We start from the raw sequence: 25,644 nt of genomic DNA, 5'->3' as shown, positions 1-25,644 counted from the left end.
GAAAGGAATGCAGCAGTCCTTACAGTCGGCAAATCTACCGTCTCTCGAAAAATTACGTATCGAGCTACCTGAATGGATGAGTTTGTCAAAAACCAACTACAATCCTTCGCCATAACGAAATCAAACATTGTCGAAAAAATTCAGGCAATTCCTGGGATCAAAATGTTTTAGCAATTTGAAAATAACATTCACCATATTCAACTCTGGGTCACATCAACAATGTATCTTTCTGTCTTCATGCTCAGTTGAAATATCATTACAACTTCATTTTTATCCAAAATGGTAAATAGGACACCCTGCATATATTGTATGCATAAAATTTGATCTACAATATATAAATCACTTATAAAAACTGTTTCATGACATTTAAAACTCTGTTGTAAAGTAGAATATTTGCATCTTTGGCCCAGAGGAAGTCTGCATGGCTAAATGCAGGCAGAGGCACCCTGTAGTATTCTACAAGGTTGTGTAGGTGTCTTGACAGCCAGTAGACATCCTGGAAGAAAAAATATATGTGTGTAAAATTTCAGTTTTACAACCAGAATAATGTTGCTTTATAATTTACTGCATTTTCTAATTGTGTTATCTTATAATCGATTTTTATTTATTTATTTATTTGTGTTTTGAGATGAGACATAAATCAAGTGATAGATCTCATCCACCTGAACACAGTTACATCTTTAAAACTAAATCCTTATGCGTAGTTTACGATAAAATCAACAAAAAAATTGTTATGATTTATTTTTTGTTCCAAGTTATGAAGATAGGACGTACTATTAATGTGAAATCCAGTCCAATATTGAGCTTTGAATCCTGTGCAGTTGGTTGGATCATAAATGGGATTAATGCATTTTCAATTAATTCTCAACCTAATTGCACAATGTACTTGGATTATGCAATAATACTAATAAAGAGAACATCCATCAGCATAAAATGGTTTCCTTTTTTAATTTCAGGACAGATCTGGGAACATTCTTTCTCCTTCTGAAGTGTAATACCTTTCAAGATGAGTTCCAATCTCGAAAGAATTCAGAAACACTGTACAAGAGCATTATAAAATATCGCAGGTTCTTAATGCATAGGCTACAACAAAATATTTTATGCGATAGAAATGTTTCATTCGATTAATTTATGCCTCGGCATATTGTACTTAGACAAGGACCGTACCCAGAAATTTTTGTGGGGGCGTCCAATACTACATCCACTACGTCTATCCAAAAAGACTTCGTTGAACCATGAACATTTACCTTGCATCCGTCAAGGGAACAGTTCGCATAACCAACGCGAAAAGCAAATTAAACAGGTGATTCAATTTGTTCGGTAAACTGCGTTGTGAAACGCAAACTGAAACAATCCAATGTATCGCGGTGATCGGAACAGATTCATTAGCATTGACATGAACTTTATTTGATTGTTTCGTTGGTACATCATAATGCCCGGATGAAGTTTCATACTATGTACAAATCTTCTGCCATAATCTTTAATTATCGAAATCTAAACGTGTCAAATGGTTGTACAAATCGTGTGCAGTTTTTGGTTTATTCTTAACCAGTGTTTCTTTCAGAAACAATGTTTCGGGAGGGGAGTGACTTAGTATTTCGGGGGGCACTTCTAATACTATTCTATTTATTATTATATTATAGACGCATTATTTTGGTCTGCTCCGGGGGGGCACTCTCAGAGCTCCGGAGGGGCAACGCCCCCCCAAAGAAACGTATGGAAGAAACACTGCTCTCAACCATTATGTCTTTGCCATCCGTCATCCAACTTGCAATGGACAAATTGTCTATGCATGGACCACAGTGATCAAGCAGTAGCAAGTTCAAACCAACAATTCTGCATAATAATGGTAGCAGGGGCGGATCCAGGATGGAGTTCTGGGGGAGCGGTAGGTTGTAATACTGCTACTTAGAGCTACTTTTAAGAGCTCCGAAGGGGCGGATCCAGGATGAACTTCTGGAGGGGAGGTGGGTTGTAATACTACTACTTAGAGCTACTTTTAAGTGCTCTAAACTCTGGGATGGGTTTTATTTATATATATAAAATAAGAAAGTTTCCTCTTCTGGGGGGCGACCGCCCCGATCGCCTCCCCCTGGATCCGCCACTGAATGGTAGGTCGCTAGGATACGCAATCGTGCATTTAACGTTGAATCTCTCGAAAAGTTCTCAAAAGTACAGGAATTTTACTAGCATGTTGTAATCAGCATGAATTGGTCTTTCAAATGGCATGCTTAGTTTCCCTGCAGGCGAGTGCTTTCTCCCAAACTTCCCTTGAAACAACCTCTCAGCATAGGTATTTCTAACGAAGGAAAAAATTAACTACAGAGTGGCCCAAAAGTAGGTATACAGACCTACATATATAAAACCATAGAGGCATGTATACCTACTTTTGGGCCACTCTGTATGTAATTCCTTAGCTATACTCACCGCTGGATCAGAAAATATATCTTTATCACTGTAGTAGAGAGCAACAGGAACTGTAATTTTCTTCAAGTCATACTCTGGTGGTTTAAAACGTCTATATTTCAACAAATTTCCTAGTAAGCCATAGTCAAATTTCTGGAATCTCTCTGTAAATAGAATGGAAAAAACAAAGTTAACCAAGATACAGTATTTGTTACTGCGTGTTAACAAAGATTAAGTAAAACTTACATAGTCTGCCATATTCTCGCATGTATACTTTTGATTTATGCTGACATTCGGCTGAAGCATGACGGTAGACTTACAAACTGTGTATTCAATACTAAAACAAGAAGTTATACAGGGTGTTTCAAAACAACACCGACAACGTTTGGGAGGTGATTCCTGACACCAAGATAGGACAAAAAGTATAGACCAACCTGGGTGCATAAATGCTTCCTTTAGGAGTTATAGGCTGCTGAAAGCATGAAAAAATAAAATTTAAAGGTCCATAGCTCCGAAATTATGGGACTTATCGTAGTCAGGTCAGGACTTCACTTAGGAATTAATATGTGTGCTACCCAAAAATACGTTTCAGAACTCTGCAGTACTCACGCTACAATTGTTATAGAGGGAGTTTACCTGCGGGCATATAATTTGAAGTACTCACCAACTCCCTCTATAAAATTTGTTGGAAGTAACGCAGGATTCTGAAACATGGATATTTGGATAGCGCACATACTAGTTCCTAAGTAAGGTCTTGATCTCACTATGGTAAGCCCGGTAGTTTTGTAGCTATGGACCTTTAAAGTTCTTTTTTTTTCCTGTTTCCGGCAGCCTATAACTCCGAAAGGAAGCATTTGTGCACCCAGGTTGGTCTATAATTTTCGTCCTATCTTGGAGTTATGAATCACCCGTTGTCGGTGTTGTTTTGAAATACCCTGTAGATATACTTCTGGTTGCAATAAACAGACAATGGATGCTGAATGTACGAGGAAGTTGTTCGGAAAGTAATTATTGTTTTGAAGAAAAGTACTAAAACAGGTTTGTTCAAGATAAATTTTATTTTTACATGAAAGATCACACCTTAAAGTATTTTTCGGCAGTGTCGAAAATTTGCTGCTGGTGGACAAACCATCACAGACGACGTGCGCAGTGGCCGATCTAGTATTGTATCAATTGGGGGACATCATCGACCACCCTCCCTAGAGCCCAGACCTCTCTCCAACGACTTTCACCTGTTCCCGCATTTGAAGGAGCACCTAGGAAGCCGTTGCTTCGCTTCAGATGAGAAGGTGAAACACTTTGTAACAACGTGGCTGAACTTTCAAGGACATGATTTTTACCAAGAGGGAATCTTGAAACCCTCCTCACGGAGCAATAAGTGTCTCAACTGTTATGCAGAGTATGTCGAAAAATGACCTAATATATGTACTATCTATTGGCTGTATTAGTTGTATGGAACAATATGTACACGTTTCACTGGAGGCTTTGTAACCTAACTTTCTGATCATCCCTCGTATTTGGCCTTGGTCAACCACGCCCAAATTTGACATTTCACTTAAATAGACAATAAATTACCACCGTATCAATTGTGGATCGAAATCAGTGAGGTCATGCTTAAGAAATATAAATTTAAGTGTGACACAATGGAAAGCTATAGTGTGCATGTTTCAACACGAAGGAATGTTGAACGTTCCAATTTGGACAATCAAAGAAATTGGTTTTGGTTTGCATGAACAAAATACTCACTATCTCGTATAATTTGTCCGTAGTGAATGAGATCATACACTGATACCCCAGCAGGATCATTGTGGTAAATGGCCGGTACAATGCTCTGAAATAGAAACAAAAATAAACATTAAATACTTTAAAAGTTATAAGTAGGGACAGAAGTTCACGACCTAAAAAATATAGATATATGACATACACCCTCCATTCCAAAAGAAACCGAACGTTTAAAAAAAACAAAAAAGCAATGTACATTTTGGAACAAATCATTTTTATTATCAATGTATTCCCCTTCTGCATCGATACACATATTTGCACGCTCCAACAAGTTGTCAAACGACTTCTCCATGTCCTTTATTGGAATGGTCTTTAGGACGGCGGTCGTCGCCTTCTCAATGGCATCAATCGATGCGTGCCACTTTCCTTTCATCGCCAAATGCAGTTTCGGGAACAGGTAGAAATCGCACGGAGCGAGATCTGGTGAATAGGGCGGATGATGCAACCGAATAATGTGATTTTTGACCAAAAATTCAGTTACAAGTCGCGAACGATGTGATGGTGCATTATCGTCCAAAAGAGTCCAACTGCCGATTTCGCGATATTCGGGCCGAATACGACGAATTCTTGCCAGCAAACGCTTCATGACGCCCAAGTAAAACTCTCCAGTGACTGTCTGGCCGGGCTGAACAAATTCTGTGTGGATAATTCCTTTTGAATCGTAAAAACAAATCAGCATCACCTTAACTTTTGACTTCACCAAGCGACTTTTTTTGGGTGTTCCTTCATCCGGCGCTCTCCATTCAGCACTTTGCCGCTTTGTTTCGGGCTCATATTCAAAACACCACGTCTCGTCACCAGTTACAATCGATTTTAAGAAGTTTCGATCCTGCCGAGCACTTTTAACGATGTCTTTGCAATGCGCAATTCGATCAACTTTTTGGTCTTCGGTAAGTTTGTGTGGTACAAACCGCGAATTAACCTTCTTAAGGCCCAAAACTTCGGTCAAAATGCGGTATGCGGTTGTTTGAGGAATGCCTAATTCCATTTCAATAACTTTCACCGACGATTTTTTCTTATGTTTGATGAATTCACGCACTTTTTCGATGTTTTCTTCCGATAATCCGGTTCTGGGACGCCCTGATCTTTCGTCATCATCCAGCGTCTCTCTACCCGATTTGAATCGCCTGAACCACTCGTAAACTTACGTACGGGATAGACACTCATACGGGATAGATAATGTTGTACATTTCTAGACAGCTTATATAAGTATGTGTTTGTCAATTCTCGCTTTTGAAATTGTTAATAAACACGACTAGTTTCCTTCTTGACTTTCCGCATTCCTTTCAGCACATCCTGATATTTCCTAGTTCTCTGAAATCCGACTCATCATTTTGCAACCAAACAAAACCACGGAGGACATATCGACAAGGGGTATTCGCCTCGAAGTTTAGGAAGGTGCAGGATGATCGGAGGCAAACAGATTGCACCATTGGAGGACTACTGATTCCATGTCCCGAGAATACCATTCTGTTGGTTCATCGCCGCAGACACATTTGAGTTTGACATCTAAGTAGTGGCATGAAGGTGAAGAAGTACATCGTAGAAAGCACATCGTCAAGAGAGAACTCGACGCTCCTAGCAGATCAACAGGATAGAGATCCAGATGATTGATTCCAGCATTTCCAGAATTCCTCCAGAGAAAGACATTCATCGTTCCAGATGATCAGGACGACGCCAGTCTCGTTGGAATATCAGGCTAGTGCTCATTCTTTATCTCTTAGTCATAACCTATCTCTCTCTCTCTCACCTTTTCCCCAACTAGTCATCTTCAAAATTAAAACATTTGAGTTTTATTTATATTCAATCATAACTCTTACAGTTAAGTACCGTATTGTGCATCAGTTTCATCCCCAATTGTTACATTTATTCAATGAGTATTTTAGAAATTATTCTGAGCCATAACTGATGGCACAGCACCGGCACAGTATGTAGTTTTCATTTTAAATGAAAGTAACCAAATAAAATATAAATTTAAACAATTTAATGAATGGGTCAAATATTGTAAATTATACAACATGAAATGCAGTAGTTTCCCGCGTCTCGGCCTACTATAACGTCCGAGAAGTTGCCCCCCATTGAAACACTAATGATCTCTTCTAATGCAATCGTTAGTGCTTCGTTAGTGCTTCTTAGAACACAAACTCCCAACATTAGTGCTTCAATAGTTTGGACGCTAGAAGCAAAAAACTTTTGGGGGGCCAACTTCACGTTAGCCCCCCAGAAAGCACTAACGATTAAACCTAGTGCAATCGTTAGTGCATCGTTAGTGCTTACAGAGAACACTAATAGTTTCGTTAGTGCTTCACAATTAGTGTCGCTATGGCCAGTTATATGTCACGAAATTCCCATAAGGAATACATGGGGAATTTTTAATTGGCTCAAATTCCCGCCAAATTCAAAAGTGCTAATGACCTCTTCTAATGCAATCATCAGTGCTTCTTTAGTGCTTTTGAGAGCACCAACTCCCAACATTAGTACTTCAATAGTTTGGACGCTAGATGCAAAAAACGTTTGGAGTACAACTTCACGTTAGATCCCCAGGAAACACTAACGTTTAAATCTGGTGGAATCGTTAGTGCATCATGATTGCTTCCAGGAAACACTAATGGTTTTGTTTTGCTTTACTATTATTGTAGATCTGCGCACTTATATGTCACAAAGATGTCCAAACTCACGAGATCGGTGCTCACGAGTTCGAAACGTACGCTCACTCGACCTCAGCCTCACGCAGTGAGCGTGAGATAAGGCTGGTGATGTGAGCGTGAGGTTGAGTGAGCTGTAGGTGAGACTGGTGAGGTGAGCGTGAGGTCAGACTGGTGATGCGAACGTGAGGTTGAGTGAGGTCAGTCTGGTTATTTGAGCGTGAGGTCAGACTGATGATGTGAGCGTGAGGTTGTGTGAGCGTGAGGTCGAAATGAGTTCGTGAGTTCAGGTCGAAATTAGTTTTTGAGCGTGAGGTTGAGTGAGGTTAGGTCAAACTGGTCACCTCTGGTTACGAAACTCCCATAAATACATGGAGAATATTTTACTAGGACAAATTCCCGACAAATTCAAAACAGCTAATGATATCTTTAATACAATCGTTAGTGCTTCGTTAGTGCTTCCTAGAGCAGTGACTCTTAACACTAGTGCTGCAATAGTTTTGACACTAGAAGCAAAAAACTTTGAAGGACAAACGTGAAGTTAGCCCCCCAGGAAGCACTAACAATCAAACCTAGTGCAATTGATAGTACATTGTTGGTGGCCCTAGAAAACACTAAGAGTGGAAGAGAATGTGAATAATGAGTGTTTATTCACACATACTCTCTCTTCCACTCTTCTCCAAAACCCATTCCAGAGTTTGGAGTTCTTAAAGTAGCTCTAAGTAGAGTATTAAAAACCACTGAGCCCCCAGAAGTCCATCGTAGATCCGCCTCTCGAGAAGAGTATGCGTGAATAAACACTTATTTTTCACATTCAGTTTGCACATCTCAACAAACAAACAATATTTTCATTCACTTCCATCTACTACTGCATTCTAATGAACTGTAACGCCTTTTTATGTTTAAAAATAATTATTCATTTTTCAATAATGTAAATGTTTAAGTTCAGTAATTCACCATGAATAGAGTCAACTAGAAGTGTTTTTGTAACGAAGAAATAACATGAACTATGAAATATCTTTCAACAAACTGTCGAGGGTTGAGAGTCGACAAACTTTACTTTCTCGTTTACCGATTATCTCGAAACCGCGTTAGCCAGAATTAGCCCAGGATAGGGGACTTATATTAAGAAAATGAAAATCTCAGGAAAATGCAGAAGTCTTTTAGTCTTGTAGCTCTTAGTCCGTATGAAAGTACTGATAGAAATATGGCGAATGAATTATGAGTATTTTGTAGAACATTTCACTTTAATACACAGGAAATTCATGTTCCGGGTTGCTTGGTTGTGAAAAGATATAGAGTGTATTGGTATACTGTGTAAAGTATGTGTACTGTCGCTGATTTGTGATAACAATCAGAAACATAAGTAAAAGGTAAATTATAGTAATAGTTTTCTCTTAATAGTTTTGTATAGAAGGGAAAACGGAAAACCTACTTTTATCTTAACATTTTCTTTCTTAAAATTTCTATTTGGGTTCACACCCTTCCCCGTCAACATTGAATACGGAAATGGAGAACTGATTTAGAATTTGATTGTTGATTCCAGTATATTTCAAGCATCACTTCTCGGACCTAGGCCTGTGTTATGTCGATAACGCTATCGTCGATATCTATATTATCATATATCAACATTCGATATCGCAAATATATGGACATGAATATATCATTCTAAGTTTTCGATATCGATATTCCGGGGGGGCGACTAGATATAAGGAGCCCCTAAGACTTGATGAAGGAACCCCTATGGATGAAGAAATTAAAGTTACTTTTTACAATAATTATATCTTTATTACCACAAATTGCAATGTAAATTCATCCACTTGCAAATTTGCAATATTATATGATATAATTTCTTAGACGCCAGAACGTTTCTGTTCCCTGAAAAAATGAAACAAAAAATCACGTCCAAAAGCAAGTGCTTCGAACTTTGAACTAGAATTTACCATAAGAAAGTTTTTTTTATTTCTCTCTTATTTGCAGTTTGCCACACTGATATATTTCTGACAAAATTGAGGTTTAGTCCAACGCCTTTCGAAGTTGCAACCAACCCAACCGCCGAGTTGTTTGGGTTGCCTGCTATTTTAGGAAAAGGAGAATTGCAGGTGGTAATGCACTTTTGGGGTCGTGTATACATATCACCGTTGAGTTGATACATTTATAATTATTGAAGTATGCCTTCTTTGTTTTTATTTGGTTTGTGTATATTGAATAATTAGTAGAACACTGTATGGTATTAAATTTCGTATGTTGCTAGTAACCCTGTTAACAATTTGTATTTAACGTAGGAGATGTCTGCTAGGGTAACCGGGGTGACAACAGGAATCTCTTTAGAAGAATTGTTCAAGAAAAAGGTTAATCAATAACAGTTACTTCAGATTAATTAATAACTCCACATTAATTAACTGTAAAGACACTTACATTCTTTTAATTACAGTCTTCTTAGCATTTTCATCTTTTTATACAACTTTGAATCATGAAGCCTAATGTTCACAAATAAATAATACTATTGTAAAAGATCAATTAACGTTGTTCCAAAACCCGTAAACACCATTTTACATACTCAACAAACAGAATTAAACATACTAAAATTAGCAAAGGATTGTAGTTAATTTTTATCGTATCGTAAAACAATGCAGAAGAAAAAATAATAAAATGACTGCTTATATATGAACCAAGGTAAAAAGATTACATTTTCATACGAAAAAATTAGAAACATATTGAAATTCATCTCCGAAAACAGAACTAATAGAGAAACAAACAAAACTATTACTGTTTTCTACAAGTCCTAACGATGCACTATGGATTGCACTAGATTTCGTCGTTAGAGCTTTCTGGGGAACTAACGTGAAGTCAGCCCTCTTTTTCTACCTTTTGCTCCTAGCATCCAAACTAATGAAGCATTAATGTTCGCATTTGGTGCTCTAAGAAGTATTAACGATTGCACTGGAAGAGATCATTAGTGCTTTTGAATTTGGCGGAAGTTTAATTCAACGAAAAATTCCCAATGTTTTTCTTACGTGAGTTTCGTCACTAATAATGAAGCACTAACGACACTATTAGTGTTTTCTAGGACCACCAACAATGTACTATCAATTGCACTAGGTTTGATTGTTAGTGCTTCCTGGGGGCTAACTTCACGTTTGTCCTTCAAAGTTTTTTGCTTCTAGTGTCAAAACTATTGCAGCACTAGTGTTAAGAGTCACTGCTCTAGGAAGCACTAACAAAGCAATAACGATTGTATTAAAGATATCATTAGCTGTTTTGAATTTGCCGGGAATTTGTCCTAGTGAAATATTCTCCATGTATTTATGGGAGTTTCGTAACCAGAGGTGACCAGTTTGACCTAACCTCACTCAACCTTACGCTCAAAAACTAATTTCGACCTGAACTCACGAACTCATTTCGACCTCACGCTCACATCACCAGTCTGACCTCACGCTCAAATTACCAGACTGACCTCATTCAACCTCATGTTCGCATCACCAGTCTGACCTCACGCTCACTCAACCTCACGCTCACATCACCAGCCTTATCTCACGCTCACTGCGTGAGGCTGAAGTCGAGTGAGCGTACCTTTCGAACTCGTGAGCGCCAATCTCGTGAGTTTGGACATCTTTGTGACATATAAGTGCGCAGATCTACAATAATAGTAAAGCAAAACAAAACCATTAGTGTTTCCTGGAAGCACTAACGATTGCACTAGGTTTAATCGTTAGTGTTTCCTGGGGGGCTAACGAGAAGTTGCACCCCAAAAGTTCTTTGCTTCTAGCGTCCAAACTATTGAAGCACTAATGTTTCGACTTGGTATTCTAAGAAGCACTAACTAAGCACTAACGATTGCACTAGAAGCTGTCATTAGCGCTTTTGAATTTGGCGGGAATTTGAGCCAATTAAAAATTCCCCATGTATTCCTTATGGGAATTTCGTGACATATAACTGGCCATAGCGACACTAATTGTGAAACACTAACGAAACTATTAGTGTTTTCTGGAAGCAGTAACGAAGCACTAACGATTGCACTAGAAGAGATCATTAGTGCTTCAATGGGGGGGGGGGCAACTTCTCGGACGTCCTACTATATATACAGTGTGTTTTCGCGTCTTGCGCGTCAGTGCAAAGATATAATGTGAATTGTGTAATTATTGATTAAAATTAAACAAATTGTATATGGACAATCGTAAAATAGAAATCAGAGACATATTATGAGGGGGGCGACTTTCTAGGCACGTTGCCTCTTTCCACCAAAACATAGAACATGAAAAAAAAAGTAACAAATTCAATGTCAGAAATTATTTTTAAAAACACACAGAAATGAATTTTGGTAATATCTAATGAAAATGATAATTTCAGTTGTGTCCAATTACTTTACATATGATTGCAGTATATCAGCATTGTCTTGACAACATAAGAACAAAGACTAATATCTGTAGCTTAGATCCTTTTTGTTTTGCTTATAAATTGCCACCCTATGATAAAATGTGTTTACCTCGGTGGAAAAGTCTGCAGAACATTAAAAAAATTAAAAGAATGACAAAAAATGGCGAAAAATTGCCGAAGCTTACTAAAAATGACGAAAAAGTTCACTAAAACTTAGAGAAAATGACCAAAAAAAGCCTGAAATAAAATAAAATAACTAAAATTGAAAACTGGCAAAACACTAAAAAAATATGCACTTTAAAACCACCACTGTTTTCTTTCAGAACGAAGTGTAATACTGCCGTTGTGTGTATTTGATGCACATTGTATTTGCGATACTAGAAGAAAGATGGCATTTCATCAACTTCCGCTCTTAAGTTATAAGCGTACTAAATAAACCAACTAAATGTAGGCCCTGTAATACTTACTCAGCTATTCTTTACTGAGGTTCAATTTGCACGTACCTGGGGTTAAGATGAGAAGTGTTTGAGATTGAATCCGTTTCATAAACAAATACCAGGAGATGTGACAAAATAAAATACCAAAAATGGCAGGCAAAATGGCAAATAAATTTTTTAAAAATGGTATTATAAAAGGCAGTTTATATTGCGAAACTGTATATATATCGGGTTGCGGTGGTTCAATGGTAGACCATTTACTTCTTCTGGTTGCAGTCTTTGGTTCGACCACGCTCACGTCAAGTCAACTTTATGGCGGAAAAACACTGTATATTGGATTTTTTCTCAAGGTCTCCCATTTCCTTTTCTTTCATCATTCCACCATTCTATTAGTTTCTCATCATCGCCGTTTCCTTTAGCCCACATAGCATAAGCCTGAGACGTAAATCTGAAAGATCACGTTTATTTGTCATTAATTTATCAAACACTTACATTAAATGCGTTAATCTACTTTAAGGATTGTATATGTAAGTAGCACTAATATAGATTTGACCAGGACATATCAGAATGATAAAAAAGCAAGAAAATTAATATCCACATAAATATTAGTGTTAAATATAGAACTACAGAGGAAGTACTCTAATGAATACCGTAGCCAAATACTACCTTTAAAAAAAAACTCAGCTCATAATAGGATTCCGTAAAGATGGTATCGAAACAACGCTTACTGCAGTCTTGGTGGACAAATGGGTGGTTTCAGTCTGGGTCTCGTCTCGAGTCAGTGGTGCCCACCTCCCTCATATCCATGACGCACCCCCCCCCCTCAATTGTCTATTTGTAGGTGTTCTTCCATGAAAAAATATCTTTCCGGTTAATTTTTATATCCCCTCAAACATATTTATATAGATTTTTACCCCCCCCCCCAAATATTTCAACGACGCAGTTTGCGTCATAGCCCCCCTTTGTGGGCACCCCTGTCTCGAGTCACATTTATAATATCGCTCTCGGTTTCGTCTCCATCAACATATACATATCTCGGTCTTGAAGGTCAAGTCTCTCGATAGTCTTGAAATAAATTGTAAGAAACTAAAAATTAATAAGTTCAAAGAAGAACCATAAGCCTTTCAACATTTCCAGAACTTAAAAGTACACACGTGTACAGGGTTAGCATAAATGATCCATTCGTTTTGAAAAGCTTATATTTTCAAAAATATTGCACCTACACACATGAAAGATATATGAAAACAAAAGAACCACAAACTCACCAATTTTGTATTGTATATTCCAGGTGGCAACACGAGTCCGTTATCTCTCCGATCGAGTGTGGCAGTGTAGCAGCACGAGGTTAGTACCTGTTGAAAATGGAAGGAAAGCAAGAAAAACAAAAGGTGACGTCTGGTCGTGTGTCACCAATGGGGCACATACTGAATAGTCGTAGAGGGTGTATAAACTTGGGGAGTTTGTGGTTCTTTTCATATATCTTTCATGTGTGTCGGTGTAATACTTTTAAAAATATAGCCTTTTTAAAATGAATGAACCATTTATGCCAACCATTCTGTATTCTGTGATCGACTGTAAGTACAAGGTCAAACTGACCCAACAAAGAGTGTGATAAGCGGGCTATTTAACACACAAGCAGCAACTCTGTCAATATTTACAATCAGTTTTTAGTGGCAGTGATGGTGAAGGCACAACAGTGTCTGATACGTGAACAAAACGAACAGATATGAGTTCGAACTCGGGTAAAATACTGCAGGAGCAACCAAATATACTTCTCACGCGAAAGTGGAATGTGTAGCGAACAACAGCATAGCAACTCGTTGGTTCCACAAATTTCTCCATAAGTAGAAGTTTTGCTTTGTATATAATTAAATACAAATTAATTATTTGCTGAGCAAAGCAATATATTTACATTTAAAAAATAATGTCCGATGAAACCATAAAGTTAGTTGGCGAAACTTCACAACTATTTAGTTTTTGAATGTAAATATATTGTTTTGCTCAGCAAACTAAGTTTGTACCAGAAATTTCATGTAGGTTGTAAAAATGTCGAAATCAGTCGAGCTTCAGCTACAGATTCTGAGGTAACACGACACGCTATTAAAGAAAATTCATTCACCAACACACGACGATTGAGCTCCTTTCTGGCTAAGAGGTTAGCGTACGCGCCTTTGGCATGGGAGTCCCGGGTTCGATTCCCGGCGGGAGCTCATGTGGTTCAGATTCCACGTTAATCAGTAGCTCCACGTCTCATATAATCTCTTTGCTGAAAGGGACGTTAAACTCAAGATCAACTCAACATACGACGATTGTCAAACTCGAAATGTCCTAGTTCACTCAAACCTGTTTTAACCAATTAGTAAATATTATAAGTTTTACATTTTAAACTTTCGCGACAAAACCTACGGGACTTCTCGACACACCAGTTTCAAACCACCGGTTAAAATATTACTTACTCTATTTAACTGTGCAGAATCCCATCCAAGCAGCAAGAACAATATATCTGCACACACTTCTCTAATTGGTGCACGGCTTTTACACACTGAATCCCCAAACAAATTATAGGTCTTCGTGTGGCCAAGAAATTCATCAAATCCTACCAGGCGTCCCAGAAGCTGAAAAACAAACGGGAATTATGAATTTTTTGGTAAATTTGTAATTTTATTTTATCCTCGTGTTGCTGTTACCACTCAGGTTTTAAAAAATCATAAAATTAAATAACAAATGCATGAAACATCGAAGGGGGTGCTCTTTTATTTTGTACCAAGGTACATCCCTTAGTTTTTGACATGTAAAGTATCAGACAAGTATAGGATATTTCAAAATAAATATTGAGTTTTGTAGTATTTATTACATTTAACATACAATTATAAATAAAACATCAAACGAAAGAGCAACTCAAACAATTTTTGCTACAAGTGTTCAATGTGAGCACCATTCGTCACACGGCACACATCGAGTAGATAGACGAGAAAGGCCCATAAACCTTCCACTGAGATGTGGCACAAAACATTTTCAATTTAGGGGAGTCTCGTTGCAGCTGTACCATCTCGTGGGGATTTACTGACCTCCAGATGCAAACATTATGAGTGTTCATATCGCCACTCAGGTGAAATGTCGATTCATCACTGAAGATGACACGCTTCAGAAAATCTTCATCGTCATGCAGCAACATTTAATTTGCAAAGTTGGTACATAAACCGTAGTCTATAGGCTTTAGAACTTATAGCAAGTGCAAACGACAAGAACGTAAGTGTAAACGTCTCCTTAAAATTCTCTACACAGACGGTTGCACTGAAACTACAGATTCGGTCTTTTCAAAATGTAAAACACGGAAATCTTTCTGGTCACTAGTCGCCATCTTTCCTATTAGCGCCTTCTAACGGCAGACATGGGTAATATTGCATGCGCATGTGTGTGTACAAAACTGTTTGAGTTACTCTTTCATTTGATGTATTGTTTATAATCGTAAATTAATTGTAATAAATACTAGAAAGACTACCATTCCGAATATTCATTTTGAAACACCCTATACTTACTAACCCCTTTTCTGAGTATAAGTAAAAGTTTTGTACACACGCGCCCTTGGCGTGGGAGTCCCGGGCTCGATTCCCGGCGGGAGCTCATGTGGTTCAGATTCTACGTTAATCAGTAGCTCCACGTTTTGTAACTGAGTGTAAGTAACAGTTCTTTAGGACTTACCGATCAATAACAGTCATAAACTAAATCAGAAAAAAAGGATGAATATGGACGTGATAAGACCTGCTTTACACTCCTGGATCATTGCAACAATACATGGTTTAATCATGACTACTACTCGTTCTATCTTACTTGTGAACTATACTAATGCCACATTGACTTGATCCCTAGTCTGCCGTTGGAAGCGCTGCTATCGGCCGAAGGAATTTCACTCGCTTTCTCTCACTTAGCAAGAGCTAAACCCTTATTGGCTCAACGCGTGGATGTGTGAGGGTGTGAGCTTTACTTCACATTTTTGCAACGGCTCAAGACATTTTGGCAGCACAATAACATAAACAAGGCACTGTAACTCGAGCTGATTTGCTGCTGTGTTACCCAAGCATATATTCTTATGCAAAACAGCTCCCCACTTTTATTTGGCACGTTTAGCACAAGTGATTGTATAAGTACAAAAATAAGATAACCTTGTTTTTTATTTCTACATAATACTCGAGCAGAAAAACTCAGCCACCTTCCCAACTTCAAAGCGGAACAACAACATCACAGTTGAAGTGACGCCACCACAAAGTCTATCATCGAGCATGCTTATGCAATATCCTTGTAAATTTTGGTAGGCATGCTTTGTTGCATAATTATTAGACTTCCAAACTATTCTATTCTGAAGTGTTGGAAGTTTTAGAGAACGACTTTGTCCGTCCGTCCGTCTGTCTATCAACAAGTATCAGAGTAAAATAGGAAGAGATATAGAGAAGTGGTTTCTTGCAATCGATTTAGTGTCCCGAAAATCTATCCCAACCCTTACCTTAGTACCCTATTCAAACTTCAAGTGATTCAATTTAGCCATTTCCGGTTTCAACGTATATCGCCATAGCACGAAAGTGGTAACAGATAGTGAGAAGCAGTTTTGTGCAATTGATTCACGATCTTAAGAGAATATATCTAACACAACCCTTAACACTGTACCAAAACTGGAAGTGATTTAAATTTATTACTACTTCCGGTTTCAATACTCGTTTCCGTAGAGAAAAACGGGAAAAAGATATCGAGATTAGGCTTTCTTGTAATCGAATTATCATTCCAAAAGTAGGTTGCATCCCCTTAGTTAATCCTCTATTCGAATCAGAAGTTTTTTAACTTTCAATCTTTGTAGCCATAAAACAAAACAAAACAAAAAAACAGTAAGGCATAGCAAATAACGGCTTTCTGATATCAATTCAGCATTCGAGGAACAGGTTCTATCTTTAATCTTATTAATCTATTGCAACCAGTAGTTATAGATTAACAGCTTCAAGTTTGACTATTGTGTTCACATACTTTGGAAGTCTACCGTAGCTTCATACTGTTAAACGAAAACATGGGCGGAGCTAAGAATTGTCTACTGGGGGGTACGGTAAATACAAATGAGAATCGAAGGATCTTATAAGTGGCATTTTTTATTTTTTGTCAAAAAGTTGGAGGGCAATGCCCCTCATACTGCAGCCCATAGCTCCGCCCATGAATGAAAATCACTTGTTATATAATTGAAGAGTTTGATGCAATAAGGGCGTAAGTCTGAAACATGCAGTTGGAGATAAACGACGTTGAAAATTTAAGTAGTGTTTTTTTTTTTCTTACATAAAACAATTTAATATGCAGCATTTTATTCCGATATTGAATTGAAATGTTACCAAGAGGCTAAACAAGCATGACAAACGCCACAAATGCGTTTGATGCTAAGTGCGTTTGCACACGGCAACAATAATATCGGTGGAACCACCGATAATGTCGGCGATGAAATCGACTTCAATGTATTCAAATCGTAGCTTGCACACGCCACCGATATTATCGGCCGATCCTCCGACACGCAGATGTTGTCCGCCAAGCCCCCGATACTGTCGGCGGTATCGCCGACACCGATTTTGTCGGGGGCAATGTTTTCTTATGATTGGATGCACACGCCACCGATAATGTCGGCCGACCAGCGGGTTAGATGAAGAGAGTGAGTGACAAGGCGCTGAGTATTATTCTTTCGTTTCTTGTCTTTGGAATTTTGTTGTTTCCATTTTTTCTATTACAATTGTATATTATTATTATTATTATTATTATTATTATTATTATTATTATTATTATTATTATTATTATTATTATTATTATTATTATCTTGTCCTATAAACAACTTCGGAACAGCTTGTTATTTTTTTACAGTCTCTGTTTTGGAGTAGCTAATTCCCTTTATTAAATAAATATAAAATGTGGGAAGTTTAAAGAGTACTGGTTTCCCTCTAAATAGCTATTACCAAATAGAATATAGGAAATTTAGATAACCAAATTCTTGATTATTTTCCACACTTTTTTTTTTAAATTTTTGTTCTTTCTCTATCACACACACACTCTTTGATGGTATATTTTTAAATCTATTAATGCTTTTAAATTTTAATACATTCTGGAAATTAATTTAAGCGTAATTTTCAAAGTTTGATACACTGTGAACATAAGCATATAGAAAAAATCCTGATTATTATTACTTTCTTTTATTTTCATCAGAATTGTGTGCAGATTACTTTTCCCGGTTCCACTCAATAAGCAATGATTGAATAGAATATTTGTTGACAAGTCAAAGTAGAATTATTATTATTTTGAAACGAAACCAGCACAATCAAACACTCTTTCCAAAGCTCCAAGGACAAGTTACTTATTTGGCATTTTTTTGATGTGATCTCAACAATAGGGATGTGACTTCATGCTTCACTTGTTGCAGATTTTTTCTCTCATTTCCAAAACTATCCCAAATCCCCCCTTTCTAAAAATAATTTGTGAAAGGGCAATTGAAAACAAAGACCAAAGCTACGTATCCAAGTTTTCCCTCTCTCCTTTGTACCGGGATCGACCCCCTGATAGAGTTCTGCAGTTTAGCTACAGTGACTGAATGAAAAGGTTGTGTATTATTGTATTCGTATCTTTCTAGTTTTGCTTAGATTTTTAGAAATGGCAGGAATTTTTCCATTCGATGTTTTAACCATTATTGAACTTGTGGAATGTAGACCTTGCATATGGGATAAGATAACAGACTCTTTCAAGGACAGAATTGAAAAGCAAAATGCATGGCGAAAAGTTTATGCAAGCCTTGTCCACGATTTTGAGTTCATGGACAAAAAGAAACGAGAAACGACAGGTATGTATGCAACAGCGCAAATCTGTCTTCAACATTGGGGGGTAAGATCGTTCCCATCACTAGCGGGGTGTCTTCCCGTTGTGCCTACTTCCCGTTATGCCTACAGGCCCTCCAGCACTTTGTAGAAAATATTTTTAATGATCTTATCTGTAGGCAGAACGGTAATTCCCGTTGTGCCTACTTCCCGTTCTGCCTACTCTTTCGAGACGGGGAATTCTGTGCAGGGAGGGATCTTTTCTAGGGATTTTTTCTTTAGTAATTCTAATAGATTCTGTAAGAAGAATAACTATTCCTTTAAATTTCATCATATATTTTAAATGTTATCTTACTTGCTCTTCTCAGAAAAAATGACTAGGTATAGTTTTGTTATTAGCAGCGTTATTCACGTCTACTTTAGTAGAGATGTGTTTTTTTAATACTTACAGAGAAATGGAAAATTAATTGATTCAGTTACAAGAAAATAAACTTATTTCGGTCTAATATCAAGTCATTTCACAACAAAATTTTATTCAGTTTTCCAGTAGTTCATCTCCAACATTCTAAGTTGGGTCTTAGTCTCCTACATTAAAATTACTTTTTCGGCATCACCTTATCAGCTGATTTGTCTTCTATACGTGATTCTATACTATATGCCATAATATCATACATACTTCTATTTTCATATTTATATTGTCATAGGGTTCTTATACCGGATTAATAGACGTAGTAAAGAAAAGACATATTGGAAATGTACACGTGGGTGCAAAGCGACAGTTGTTGTTTTGGGTGACGATGTTTTATCAAAGAGTGGAGTACACTCTCATGAAACAGAAAGGAGCAAAATTGAAGCAAGATGCTTAATAGACAGGATGAAGTGTAAAGTGTCCGAGAATCCTGTAGATGCAGTTCCAAAAGTTTACAGGTAAGACTAAATTTTCTTTTTAAATGAGTAGTTATTTTATTGGTTAGTTCTATCTTCTAGTTAAAAATTAACTACTTTTTTCTTTCGTTTTTTAACATTACGTTAAGAGACACCAAATAGTTGATCTGGGTAAACTGAAGTCAGTTTCTTGAAGGTAGTGGCCTAGTATCTCGCTAGTCGTGTGATACAAGTTCAAGTTAGCAGTACAAATAATCTCAGTTTACAAGTTTTGACTTCAAGCTTATTGCACTAGTCAGATGAATGTATTTTGCAGGTAAATTTTAACGAAACTATTCATGTATTTTTTTTACTACTGGATAAACTACTGGAAAACCGATTAAAATTCGGTTGTGAAATGAATTGATATTAGCCCGAAGTAAGTCTGTTTCGTGTTCGTTTCAGATACAATGTCAAACGGGTTACTGGCAACTGAATCAATCAATTCGAGGAAAGAGATATGATGGAGACAAACACTCTTTTTAAAGGCCGCCTTATGCATCCTCTTGCGTTGTTTGTTTAATAGTTGGCCAGACATGTCTTGGGGATGTGAACTGTGGCATTTTTTAGTACTGCAAGTCTTAGCATGCTGGAGGTAAACTACTGGAAACCCAAATAAAATTTTGTTCTGAAATTGCTTGATATTAGATCTTTTTTTTTTTTTTAATGTTTGTTTCACATACAATGTCTAACATTCTTGCAACTGAGTCAACCAATTTTCCATGTATGATGAAACTTGTAGAGGTGGTGGTTGTTTTTACAGAAGCTTTTAGAAATACTAAAGAAATATTCCCTACAAAAATTCCTCCCTGCACATAATTCCCCGTCTCGAAAGAGTAGGCACAACGGGAAGTAGGCACAACGGGAATTACCGTTCTGCCTAGAGATAAGATAATTAAAAATATTTTCTTTAAAGTGCTGGAGGGTCTGTAGGCAGAACGGGAAGTAGGCACAACGGGAATGGAAGAATCATTTGGAGGGGGCGGTTCGCTTCCTGGAAGATAAGCATACTAGCCTCAAAGTGACCAAAATTTCAATTTGGAAAAATGGGACACATATGAATCCGGGGCTAGAGGGGGGGGTGTAAACTTGATTCCCAGATTATATTTTATGAACCGAATTTGTAAGTTTTTCTTAAATGAAATTATACTCTTTCTGTAGATTTAAATTAAATACGCACTTCCGTTTCGAAGGCGTGGCGGTATCATGATTTACTTCACAGTTAGTCACCGCGATTTACAGCGCTGTATTGGACAGTACTTACACACAAAAAAATCGCTATATTGACGATAGTATTTATCCTGTCATCTGTTATTTGCCACGAAGCCTGTCCCATTTCTCCTCTGTGTATATAAATATAGCTTCCCTTTGTTTCACTAAAGTGATCACAAGAAAACATGAAGCTTGACATAAATCTATCAATTTCATTATCCAATAGAATGCGAGGGTATGTTCCGGTCGTAGATCCGTATCCATGACATTTTTTCAGTGCCTCTTTAAGAGGGACATTATCTTTGATCGCGCTATGCGAATAACATTTCCTGAGGGCAAGATGTTGAATTTCCGTTACGTTTCGTTTTTCACCATGATTTCAGTTTGTCAACATTGTTGGCACTTTCTTAAGTGCGCGTTAAGATTGCGGCTATATAAATCTTCTGATGTATCAAAGGTGAAGAAAACTGGTATAGAACCCAGGATTCACGAGGAGTTGGCTAGTCACTGACTGATAAACTTTGACACCCATGAAATTGTTCATTTTTCAAGAAAAGCTCCCAATTAAACTCAATTGATGCATTTGAAGATTAATGTGTAAGGAATTCAATTTCTGGTACATCCAGGAATTTTCCACTTAAACAAGAGAGAGCAAGAAGACAAATATAGGACATTATTACAAAAGTATAGACCTCTGTACATAGGGTATTTTGATTTGTTCCTTGAGTTTAACGTTCCACGGTAATGACATGGCGGCTAAAAAAGACGTGCACTTACTGATTATAGTGGAATTCTAACCACCTTTTTGTTAAGATGTACCCTTACCGGGAATCGAACCCGGAGCCATGAGCACAGTATAGGGTATTTTGTCCGAATGTTCCGTTTTTGCAGTGGTATAATTGAGTATGTAAAGAAAAAAACGCATTAGACGAGATTAGGAACAGAGGGTTGGAAATTGGCTCTATTAGGTAATTTCTTAAAAGCAGCATTTAGAAACATGTATAATTATAGTCATACTTACAACAACAACAAAAGTATATTATAGTAGCCTTCGCTTAGGTGGGATTTCGCTCCCAGACCTCCAATTTGTTCGGAATACGGCTTCGCACAATATAGCAAATGCTTCTACGTGGTACTGTGACACAATATTTCGCGTTCTCCCTTTTCATATAGAATTGGATTGAGCTAAAACGCTGTCACGAAATTCAAACACCTCACAAACATTTTAGTGAACCCTCAACTCTGTTTTTGCCTTTCTACGTTAAGTGGCAAAAAATGCTCAAATCCATGTTTCATTATTTTAAATGAATAATCAAACTAGCAACTTTCATATATCTAGCCGTAAGTGATCCCGAGATATAGGCATCTTATAATAATAATAATAATAATAAGAAGAAGAAGAAGAAGAAGAAGAAGAAGAATACAAAAACGCTGAAATTGTATTGAATTGTTTTAAGTGAGAAGTCCATATGCCAAATTCCATGTTTCTAACCTCCAAAGATTCTTAGATATCTTATAATAATTGCAATCCCCGCCCCCTTTTCTTTCCACCTCTTTTCCCCATTTTACTAAAGTATCAAAAAATGTTGGAACGCGTGTCAAATTACTTTAAATGAGAATTCCAAATCCAAATTTCAAGTCTCTAACCTTACGGGATTTGGAGAGATGACAAAATAATTTCCACCCCTTTCCCCCTTCCTTTCTTTGAATTTCCCAAAAATCCTTCCTTAGTGGTATCCTAGATCACAAATCCTATCTACTATCCGAATTTCAAGTTTCCAGCTTAAGTGGTTTGGCCTGTGCAAAGATCAGGACCACAACAGCTTGTAGCTTGTATTATTTCCCAATAAAAGATGAAATGTCATTAAGAGTCATAATGAATGTTTCCGTGTTGAACCTCAAAAGTCACAGTTCTTTGTTGATGTAGTATCTAGAGAGAGTACCTTTGATCTTTGATGCATGAGGTTCTGTGGGTTGATACCCGGTGAGTGAACATCGAACGCACTACAATGGTTCAGATCCAACTTGAAACTCTGGTTCTCGTTCTGTAAAGCATCACTTTTGACGAACGATGTAAATACATATCAATCAATCAACCAACCTAAAAGTCTCATCTCAGATTTAGAGAGCTTTACAGTAAGGAGCGCTGAATATTCTATATTTCTCTTTATTCAAGGTAAAGGTGATTGAAGTTTCAGGTTTTGAATTCCATCCCCACATTTTTTTTTTCTAGGACACAAGTTTAAAATATAATTATTAGTTCACAGAGTGAGCTGTCTTTCCTTCTTCCTACAGCTGTTCGTTCAACGTATCAATCATTCTCTCTCGTTTGCGGCTTATGGTAACCGTCCCAAGGAACTAGGGACAGAAGTATTCACAATTCAAATACTGTATGTCTGTATTAAGTACCATTAAGTACCACACATTTTGATTAGACTCTACTAGGCTTGTTACACAGATTGGATCTGCTGGGAAAAGACAATATTTGTATTTCCGAACGATACATGCTGAAAGTAGAAGACCTTTTGGGGGAGCGGTCGCCCCCTCCGCCCCCCACGTGAATCCGCCAGTGGTTCCCATATTATGTATATAGCGATGTTCAAACTATTTCTGTAGGAGAGTTTCAAACTTTCCTTTCTGGCGATCGGACACAATCAAATTTCTCTCCCAAAAAACACATTTCAAATCGAGTTATTGGGGGACACAATCTCCCCAGTTCCAAGATTGGAGGGGGCATGTCCCCTTCATCTCCCTAGGATTTGCGCCAGTGTATGTATGGAGCAATGTAAAATAGAATTACTAATTCGAATCTTATCATTTAGTCTACTATGACATTAATGTTAATTGCATGGAAAACAAAATAATATACATACAATATGTAACAGTGTTCCAACAAAAATTAAAACTAATATAGTTTGCAATGTACAGCAGCATCAATTCTCATCGAAACGAAAATAATATCTTTACAGCATCTATTTAAAACGGCACTGTTAAATCTAAACATGTTTAGGCATAGGGCTATTTTTTCTAAGTTTTATACCGTCCTCAACACCTCTTCAGAACAGTTTTTGTAGTCCTTGTTTTAAAAAATAATTTTCCCAATTATTATTTGTTTTCATGTATGGAGAAGATTTTTGTATGTGTCTCTTACTTCGCTCATCACCGGCAACGACATTGTCGGGGCTTCCACCGATATTGTCGGCGACGTGTGCAAAGTACGCCGACACCGACACCGATATTATCAGGGCTTCCACCGATATTATTGTTGCCGTGTGCAAACGCACTAAAAGGGCGGAAACTCGCTTACACCCTTATTGCATCAAACTCCTCAATTAACACCTTGTTACCGTTCCTTACACTACTGTCTTAGTTTTGTGTTTATTTAATGTTAAGATTGTACTTCTAGTGACAAATTATTTTGCGTGAGAGTACGTACTAAAGATATACCACATTGACTTGACACCTAGTCTTCCGGAGCTCCCCCGTGGCTAAGCGATTAGCGTACGCGCCTTTGGCGTGGGAGACCCGGGTTCGATTCCCGGCAGGAGCTCATGTGGTTCGGTTTCCACGTTAATCAGTAGGTCCACGTCTCATATAGCCTCGCTGCTGAACGGGACGCTAAACTAAAATCAACTCAACCCAACCTAGTCTTCCGTTCCAGGTGCTGCTATCGGCTGAAGGAATTCCACTCTATTTCGCTAAGGCTCTCTCGCTTAGCAACAGTTGAACCCTTATTGGCTTAACGCGTGGGTGTGAGCTTTAGTTCGCATTTTTGCCACGGCTCAAGACATTTTGGCAGCACTATAGCAAATCAGCATTTTCTAGACGTTACAGCTGTTTTTGTTTATGGCCGTTTAAACGTGAGACAAATCACCTTCATGGCTATATGGTTAGGTACACATTTTCGAAGAGGGAGACTCGAGTTCGGTTTTCGATGGGACTTCATATTGCTTGGATCGCACGTTAAGTTATAGCTTTAGGCTTCTATATAGACTCGCAGCTGAATGCGATGATAAACTCTAAATCAGTGAGAAAAGACAGAGAATGAAAATTACAGTAGCATTGAGGACTTCAATGGCGGCTACAATTGAATTTGCGAATCATCGAAGATAAATTTTTCTTACAAATTATCTGTTACTACTGCATATCTTCCTAGTATTATCTCTAGAAGTGATGTATTATTGTCTTCCCTTTCATCCCAGAGGTTATTGGCTAAAGCGTACAGATTTTACTCTACAATCAGTGCGTAAATTGATTCGGAGGAAATTATTTTAATACGTATGAACCATTGTAGTTTTTATTTATCATCGCAAGGTCGCTCAGTGGTAAAGTGCTTACCTTTGGTGCGTAAGATCCTTGGTTCTGTCCCTAGCTAAGTAAGTTTTTGTCGAACATCATTGTATTCGTAGGTTTTCTCGTGGTACTCCCGTTTTCTCCCACCTTCTCATTCCACCAATTCTTCGATTATCATTCATCATCGTCTCCCTTACCTTTGTCATCGTCTTCTTTAGTCTAATAAACATAATCGTGTGATGTTAAACTCAAAAAAAAAATGTCGATATAAACTATTAAGCTGAATTCAGAGATTTGCTGTTAGACTTACCGCTAATTGACTCAAGTACGGAATAAGGTGACGAACAGGACTAGTGGCGTGCGTCAGGGTAGCCACTGGTGCCAACAAACTAGACAGTATCAGCTTGTTGTTATATTCAGGCCTCTCAGAGAGCATCACAAGATTCATGGTGGTCCCCATGGAATGACCAATGTAAAATAACTTCTTTTGTCCTGTTAATGTTAAAATATAATCGATCATCGCTGGAAGGTCGTGCATACCAATTTCATGCCAACTGCAAATATGGAATGTTTTAAGTTTATACATTGTATCTCAAAAGGAGTTTCAAAACGATGCTACGTTAATGAAACTCTACTTTTGTTTTGTGAGATCGCAATTAGAATATGCGACTCATACATATGATTGAAAGAATACAATCAAAATTCTTGAGATTACTTGCTTATAGAAAAACTGGCGTGTATCCA

At 37.6% G+C, this 25,644-nt stretch overlaps 1 protein-coding gene across 1 annotated transcript in view; it reads right to left on the bottom strand.

Moving 5' to 3' along the window:
* Nucleotides 1-343: 343 nt before the first annotated feature.
* The window catches only part of LOC145670657 (lipase 3-like), a 32,357-nt gene continuing 7,056 nt past the window's right edge, over nt 344-25,644 (bottom strand). The window contains exons 3-7 of the mRNA XM_081739445.1: nt 25,211-25,454; nt 14,104-14,262; nt 4,149-4,237; nt 2,428-2,566; nt 344-496 (exon numbers count right to left, since the gene is read on the bottom strand). Of these exons, the coding sequence (XP_081595571.1) occupies nt 344-496; nt 2,428-2,566; nt 4,149-4,237; nt 14,104-14,262; nt 25,211-25,454 (784 nt within the window). The remainder of the gene's footprint in view (nt 497-2,427; nt 2,567-4,148; nt 4,238-14,103; nt 14,263-25,210; nt 25,455-25,644) is intronic.

This window comes from Thermobia domestica, chromosome 14, assembly GCF_964235325.1.
Source record: "Thermobia domestica chromosome 14, izTheDome1.hap1.1, whole genome shotgun sequence".
In the NCBI taxonomy this organism is placed as follows: domain Eukaryota; kingdom Metazoa; phylum Arthropoda; class Insecta; order Zygentoma; family Lepismatidae; genus Thermobia; species Thermobia domestica.
This window is presented reverse-complemented; position numbering and strand designations above follow the sequence as displayed.